The sequence below is a fragment of the Zootoca vivipara genome, chromosome 5, assembly GCF_963506605.1.
Source record: "Zootoca vivipara chromosome 5, rZooViv1.1, whole genome shotgun sequence".
Classification (NCBI taxonomy): Eukaryota; Metazoa; Chordata; class Lepidosauria; order Squamata; family Lacertidae; genus Zootoca; species Zootoca vivipara.
This window is the reverse complement of record NC_083280.1, coordinates 58,358,333-58,366,524: the sequence shown is the minus strand read 5'-3', so window position 1 is coordinate 58,366,524 and position 8,192 is coordinate 58,358,333. Positions and strand designations below refer to the sequence as shown.

The 8,192-nt window shown below is 44.3% G+C and overlaps 1 protein-coding gene across 1 annotated transcript; it reads right to left on the bottom strand.

The window, feature by feature from the left end:
* Window positions 1–276: 276 nt before the first annotated feature.
* LOC118096301 (ferritin heavy chain-like) lies at window positions 277–1,038 on the bottom strand. Its single transcript, XM_035137933.2, has one exon. It carries the CDS (start codon window positions 883–885, stop codon window positions 337–339), a length of 549 nt encoding a protein of 182 aa, XP_034993824.1. The 5' UTR covers window positions 886–1,038; the 3' UTR covers window positions 277–336.
* Window positions 1,039–8,192: the final 7,154 nt, after the last annotated feature.

The window sequence follows — 8,192 nt, the reverse complement described above, 5'->3', positions numbered from 1 at the left end:
GACTTGTCCCAAGTGGGGAGACTTTGGTCTATATAGAGACTCTCTGAACATTTCAGAACCCTGGTAAATGAATGAAGCTACTGCAGCATGGAGCAGAACCAGCATCCACATTCCTACTCCCCACCACCAACTGTAATGCCTGCATAGGGCTAATGTGTAAAAAAAAATTTTTTTTAGTGGAACCAAATCACTTTTATTGGGCATTTGAGTTACAACACAAAAAGAACAATAGATGGTTTTATACAGTTATGGACAATAGTATGGATAAACAAAAAACAACAACATGCACAGCTGTGTAAGAAGGTAAGAGTCCCTGCTGAAACATTCACGGGAGGTTTAGTTTTCACTGTCACTTTCTCCCAGGATGTGCTTGTCAAAGAGATACTCTGCCATTCCAGATTTTGGTGCCCCCATCTTGCGCAAGTTGGTCACATGGCCAGACAGTTCTTTGATGGATTTGACTTGCTCATCCAAGCAGTGGGTCTCAATGAAGTCACATAAATGGGGGTCATTTTTGTCAGTTGCCAGCTTGTGCGGTTCCAAAAGTGACTGGTTCACATACTTTTCCAAGTGCAAAGCACACTCCATTGCTGTCAATCCACTCTCACAGTCATCACGATCTGGTTTTTTGATTTCACGCAAGAAGATGCGGCCGCCTCTCTGCTTCTGCAACTTCATAAGTTTCTCTGCATGCTCACACTCCTCGTGGGGCTGGTGAAGGAAGTACTTGGCAAAGTTCTTCAGGGCCACATCATCACAGTCAAAATAGTAGGACATGCTGAGGTACACGTAGGAGGCGTAGAGCTCCAGGTTGATCTGCCAGTTGATGACGGCTTTGCAGTCCTGGTGGTAGTTCTGGCGCACCTGGGAGGGAGACGAAGCCATGGCAGCGCGGCTGTAGGTGGTGCAGCTGGGTCGGGCAGGCGGAGGTGCAGAGGTCAGGTGGGCCCGAGCAGGGTTGGGTTCCGTCCAATCACGGTTGAAGCAGGAACCTCCTCGGCCAGGTCTCGCGGAACAACGTTCTCCGAATGTGTCAATTTGATTTGTAATCAAGTCCTACGAGTCACTGCAGGCAGACTGTGGCATGGTGTCTTTGGCAAAAGGTTGTAGCACTGTGGCCCAACACACTGGTATACGATAGCACCAGCAGGTCAGGCTGCATCTTGCACCTACTGAAATTGATATGAATGAGGATCAAGCTACATATCACACAAACTTATTTTTTAAATGCCATTTTAAAAAAAACATGCCTGGGGTTTACTTAAAAAACAATTTAAATGAAAATAAAACTGTAAATAAATAAAATAAAATAATAAAATAAAATAAACAAACACAAGAACTAAAAGAGGCAGCAACATATTAAAAGCCAGATAAAAGCAATCAGTGATCATCCCTAAGAGGTCTGGTTTTCAATACCAGAATTTTTCTTAGTTTGGAGGTGCAGGGCAGTCAGCCGGACAATTGTGCATATGAAAAGCTGATAATGTACACTTGGAAAAATAGATGGAAAACTATACACATTAAAAACACGTGTTTTAAAAAAGCACTTAACAGGTAATGTCAGGAAAACAAATTGTGTGTGTGTGTGTGTGTGTGTGTGTGTGTGTGTGTAGAATGCACTCAGTTTCTATACTTAAATTGCCCAAACTATATTAAAACACCTTGATGTTTATGTCCAGAACTTCCTCTACTTCTCCTTCGTCTTTGGGCAGTTAATACTTTGCCACACCCTTGTAAATACCCTTAAAGTACTTCTGCTTTTGTGCATCAAGTCCAGGCTCCACCTTGTTTTGTTTTGTTTTGTTTTGCAGCCAGTACAAAACCACTGGTGTGGGATCCCACTCAACAAATGGTGGCATATTTTAATGGCTATAATGACAGAACTTTTCTGTTTCACAGATAGTTGGGCCAAGCTTTTACTTCTGAGCACAACATTGGCACTTATGAGCCTCTGGACGTCAGCACTATGGGGTTTGGCAGCAAGCGCGCCAGCAAGATTCATAGCCGTGTTCTTGTAATTTGGCAACCCTGCAAAGAATTTGACCTTGTCCCTCAAAGCAATGGAACACACTCTCCCAACACACTCCATGCCCAATAGTTCATCAATGAAAATTATATATACCACACACACACACACACACACAGTATGTATTTCCTGGAGGAGTGCTACACTCAACATTTTTTCTTGCCACCACCCCATAAGAGACACAGAAGGAACTTCAGCTGAATATGACAGGCAGAGAGGAGATCCACTTAGTGAACCAGTACAGAGAACTACTATTAATTTATGAAAGGCTTCACAGTGTTTGATTCATTATTCTTTATCACATTCTATTCCACCTTTTCTCCAAGGAGCTCAAAGGCAGCGTACATCTCCCCTCCCCCCATTGTCTTCACAACAACCCTGTGAGGAAGGTTAGGCTGATAAGACGTGTGAGGAGGCTCTTGGGGCTCCTCAGCAAGCTTCATGGCAGAAGTCAGGCCTCTCCCACATCTATGCATAAGGATCCATGATCCCCCCCCCCTGAACAGCTATGTGGAAGCACCCTATATGCCCTTTCAAAATGTGCTGGGGGGCATTGGGTTGTTGTTTTTATTTTTATTATGTATTTTGTGGTTTTTATATCTTGCTTTTATTATGTGAACCGGGTATAAGGCGGCATATTAATGATGATGATGATGATGATGATGATGATGATGCCAGCCCCTACAACTCAAGGGATGCATGTGTGTCGTTTTAAACATGCCTTGATCAGGAAATAACCCCTCTCGCTGTCCTTGTCTGTCCCCCGGGACTTCCCGCCCCCACCTTCGAGCTTGCCTTTGGCTCCGAGTCCAGTCCTTGGCGAGGCACCTCCGCGAGGGCGAGAATGCGGCTCCCGGTCCCGGGGTCAGCGGGTCCCGCTCCTGTCGCAGGAGGACTCCTCTCTCTGGCAGGGCCCATTGTCTCTGCCCAGGCAGCGGCGGTCTTGTTTGCGGCCTCCTTGTCCATTTCGCTTTCCCCTGGCCTGCTGACGAGGACAACGCGGGCCAGTGGGAATCAATTAGGAGGTGTTTCGCTTTATTGACTTCCTTTGATTTCAGGATAAATGTTTTGCCTCCCTCTTCTAAAACAAAACGAAAGGAAGAAATCCTGCCTATGGCCCGGCGTGGCCCGCCAACTTAGCCTGTATTCATAGAAGCCTTTGCAAAAGCATGCCTCAAGTTTATTGCAAGACATTTCTCCCCGTGTACAATTGTAGCAACAACCAACACACACACACGCGCGGTAACAGAAAAGCCTCCTATATACAGTACATTACACACTTAGAACATTAAAGAATGCAAACAGCGAGCCTAAGGCAACAAATGTGAGCAACTTCCGCACACTCCAAAATGTATATAAAATATACAAAAGAAAGCTGTAATCCTATATCCTGAGAGCCCCAGTGGAACTTGCTTCCATGAATAGGTATTCAGGAAATTGCTGTATATATCCCATAGATTTAAATGGGAGTCTAGCTAGGTAAATGTACATTGCAGTGTAGGCTACTGCGGATCTCTACTCAGAAGTAAGCACCATTGAATTAAATGAGGCTTGTTTACCACAACTAATATACTGGACTCCGGCCTTTATATTCCTAAAGCTTGATGTACTCCAGCAATGTGAAAAACTGGAGTTCAGGCATTTTCCTCTTGGCATCCTAACGCATAACAAACATCCCAGGTGGAATTCAGTGGCACAGAAAAAGCTTGTGTATTGAAGCCCCCCACCCTCCCCTTCAACGAAGGTGTTACAAAACAGAAGATATTTTTAGAAACTCGACGCGTCCAGGTCACTTTAACAGATTATGCAAGAAATCTTTTTATATCTAAAAAAGGGAAACAAACCCGTCCTTTAAAAATTCCACTTCAAGCGACACGCCAACAAGTGGCACAACTACCTAGGCTGCAGTTCTATATTTACGCTGTCAGGGGAAGTCGGTCGCACAGACATCCGCGGGCCTTACTTCCGAGGAAACCGGTTTAGCATTGCGCGGTGTCAAGAGAGCGCTCGGCTCCTTCGCTCGCCAAGTCAGCCGCCATCCCGGCCAGGCGCCATCATCAAAAGAACAGCCTTAACCTGAACTCTTGTGCCCCCCCTGCCCCCTTTTCTCTCTCCCCCCCCAGCCCTGCCTTAATTAGGGCCATTGTTGCGAGCCACGGTTATGGAAGTGACAGGCGACCGAGGGAGCGAGAAGGCCCAGTCTTGAAAGCGGAAAATAGGAGGGTAGGCGGATTTCTTTGCACCCGAACATGTAAGTTTGGAAACAGCGACCATGGTAGGCAGTGCAGTCGCATAAGTGTCTGGTCGCAAATATAATGGAGATCAACGGGACTGCTTTTTGGGGAAAGCGTGATAGCATTGCAGTCTAAATTCCAGAACCTAACATACCCCAAACAAAACAGAATTTCATTTATTTATATTTTTTCATCTCAGACACGTTAATAATATTTTTCTATCTCAAAACGCTTTACCAGGGTGACTTGCAATTAAAAAGCTAAGTATCTAATTCAGACTCTACAAGTCCCTTTCAACTTAGTGGAACGTACTTCTGATTTGAGTAGACATGATTTAGGATTGGATTTGAACTTGGAAGAACTTGTTTCCAAGTAAACAAGGAAGCTTAGGAACCTCTCTGTAAGATATCAAAAAAGAATTTAAAATCACCTCGGTGCCGGATGAAAGCGCATTAACACCTTGCTTCGCGCCAGAGTCCAGACGGCTTCCTCCTAAGACCAATCTCCGTCTATTAAGCCGAGGTAGCTACCTTTAAATCGACGGGAATCCCACCCTAGCCAACCCTGCACTTGAAAGGGATAATTCACGCCGCCTTTGTGGCTTTAAAAAGCAAGACCTGAATTGAGCGCATTTCCGAAAGTCCGCTTCTAACCAACGGGACGCAGCAAGTCCCATTTTAAAATCGTGAATCTACCTTTAATTCAATAGCATAGCTGCCAAGTTTTCCTTTTTCTTGCGAGGAAGCCTATTCAGCATAATGGAATTTCCCTTAAAAAAAGGGATAACTTGGCAGCTATGCAATAGGCCGGTGTTGCCCCAACGCTCGGTCTGCTTTGCACGGTAGAAATAAATGCGGGGAGTAATTCCAAAGAAAGGCAGACTTCTTTCCTAAGATGTGCACTGACGCAAAGGCAGCCACGTCGGGCTATACAGAAAAAATGGCAACAACCCAGTTAAGCAATAACTTTATCACAGCCAACCAAAATGCCACAAAGGATTCTGAGGGTTCTGGAATAGAGAAGCCCTGGCTTACAAGCCTTGTTGGCTTGTAAGGGTTATAACTACATAGCCACGCACTCAGTGGGGCAGAGTAAAGTTGCAGTCTTATTCTACACGGTGAATTACGTCCCATGAACCTTCTCTGGATGTACTTCTGAGCAGACATGGTCAGGATCGCACCGTGCTTAGGAGGATCAACACATCCGGATCCTAAGCACATTTACTTGGAAACATTGGCTTTTCGTGGATCGCCCAAGGCAGGCAGGGGACACTTCCCTGCCCCCTCGCTGCTAATTCTCCTCGTCCTCCTTTCGCGACAGAGCCCTCCTTTGCGTGAGACCGACTTTGAAGGGCCCCACCTCCGATGCGGTTTCGCCACTTGGACGGCCAAGGGCTTGTTCTCTACATTTCTCTCCCACAAAAGAGGTTAGCATTCAGGAAGCGAGCAATTAAAGGGCTCCTCAGCGGGGATGCGGATTAATTTTGGACGCTCGATTAAATCCCCAAAATTCTTCCTATAAATTATTGTCCCAGCTCCCTGGGCGGACACAAAGATGATCTTTTGTGTTTGTCCAAAGAAAAGAGTTTTTATTTACAAACTTGCCGACCGGCGGGGATTTATTTGGGTGCTCGACACGCGAACCTGCCCCTTGGTCGCATAGTGTGAAAAAACAGGAGCCGGAGAGCTGCCGGCGCGTAAACAAGCGAGCTCGTCTCCCCTTTGCTGTGCCGATGGCCGTGAATTGCGACGCCCGGGAGACGCTTGTAACTCTCCCGAACAGATGAAAGAGACTTGTTTTTGGGCAGTGGAGCCCAGTGGGATCGGCGAGATTTGTTCAGTGCCCTCTACTTTCGCTACTTCAGTGCCCTCTACTTTCCCGTAGGACCCTGATCGCGTTATCCAAAGGAAAGCGCAGTGAAAAATCAGAGGGGCTTCACCAACTGACAGTTGGAAGTGAACCGAAATTCCCTTTAAATGAATGGAATAAGCATTGCGCTTTCTAGAGAACGCGGATGTTTAATAATAACAATAATGTGCTGTATCAGTGGATCTGATAACAAATTTCAAGTGTGTGGGCAACAAATGAAGGCATAAATCTCCTATATTCTTACCGGGGTGTAAAATCTTATTGAAGTGGAATTCAGTACCTGAGGAAACACTTCTAGGAAGCCTGTAAAGCTGCGGTTATAGGCACTATTGATGGTAAGTCTCATTGAGACTAGTAGGACTAGTTTGCTTACACTTGCACATTTACTTGGCTGCCATCCTTGACACTTGTTTTGAAGGACACACCATTTAACTCAGTGGGCTTTACTTCTAAGTAACATGCCTGGGCTCTTGCTGCAGGATCATATCTTTTCAGGGACTTCTACTTTCAGTCAGTTTCTGGAGATATTATTAAACTACTACAGTATACACATTGGGCAATGCTGATGTTGATGTCTGTCACTGTAGCACAGGTTGGCCTATTAAAATACCTACAAAGCAAAAGCTTTTGAGATGCACATTAGGTGCCCTGTGTACTTCAGTGGGGCTGCCTTGAAGGACTTGGGAAAAGTTTTCAGTTGTAAAGGTGCAGTTATATTCCACTGCACCCAAGACCACAGAAGCTTTAATATATTTATTCATCTTTAAGGTGCTGTGAGGCTGTTTGAGTGCAACCTTTTACACTCCTGGAAATAACACCCATTTAACTAAGTGGGATTTACCTTTGGGTAGACATGTGCACTATCAGTTGTTTTTGTAGCAATATCATTTCATTGATTTCTCAAGTCAAATCCCTGTAGGAGATTGTCGCCTTTTTATTGACCTCCATATTGTATTTATTTACCCCTCTGTCCTGCAAAGAAGCACATCCACTTCCGCAGATTATTCTAACTTCCTTGAAGGGCAAAGTTTGCTTAAACCCACTTAAGAAGTCTTTACTTCATTTCTGGTTGTTTTTTAAATCACAAATAAAACTCTTCTGACAAATGCCAAAAACCGCAGCTTGGAAATGGGTAAAAGCCATCAAAATAATTGTTATATATACTCATTTCATGCCTAGCATTTCATCTACAGCAAGTTCCACAGATTTCAACAGAATTTGCTTACGAGCAGGGTAAGAAGATTGGGTTATTGTGTGTATGTTTTACAGAAACTGGTGCTTGTGAAATCCAGGATAGTTTGTCAATTACTTGACACCCCCTCCTCCATATAAATTCTCTGCTCATCCCCACTTAGGGCTTATTTCTCAGTCAAGAGGTTTTAGGCTTAAAGCTTACTTGAAATCACACCTTTTGAACTGGTCATCTTTATCTATTATCCCAGGCATACAAGAATTGAATGTGGCTATTCAGTGGCAATGCAATTGCCAGAACTGATACATATTTACTTGGAAGTAAAACCTACTGGAAACTCACTGTTATGGAATCCTTGATAAGTAGCTACACAGCCCTTTGCTGGAAAAAAAACCTCCAATGAAGGAGAGTCCACCACTTTGAGAGTCTCATCCTTCTTTTTACTTGTAACTTGAACCCACTTCTTTGGATCCTACCCCTCTGCAGCAGCAAAAGACAAGTTTGCTCAATCATCTATGTGACAGCCCTTTTGTTGTTACTTGGCAGATTCCAAGACAGAACCCTGGCACTGCTGGGGCTCCAGTGAGGAGCCTAGCTTCAACTTAATCCCTGAAAATTAAATAAAACATAAACAACAACAACACTTGTGTGCTGAGTTAGGATGTGAGGCAATTTAAGAGGCAGCATTTTATTTTGTTCATTGCATAGATCAGTAACATGGCAGCAGTGTACACTTAATTAGAAAACTCTAAAAAAAAGTCTGATGTTTCTCAAAATACAGCTAAAACTGATTTAATTCTACCAAACACAGCTATTATATACACATTCCAAAATAGCCCTATGCTGTGGATTAGTGCATTTTTTAGAATCA

Bases quoted from the DNA above. Each gene is read 5' to 3' on its own strand.
- LOC118096301 (XM_035137933.2), bottom strand. From the start codon at position 885: ATGGCTTCGTCTCCCTCCCAGGTGCGCCAGAACTACCACCAGGACTGC.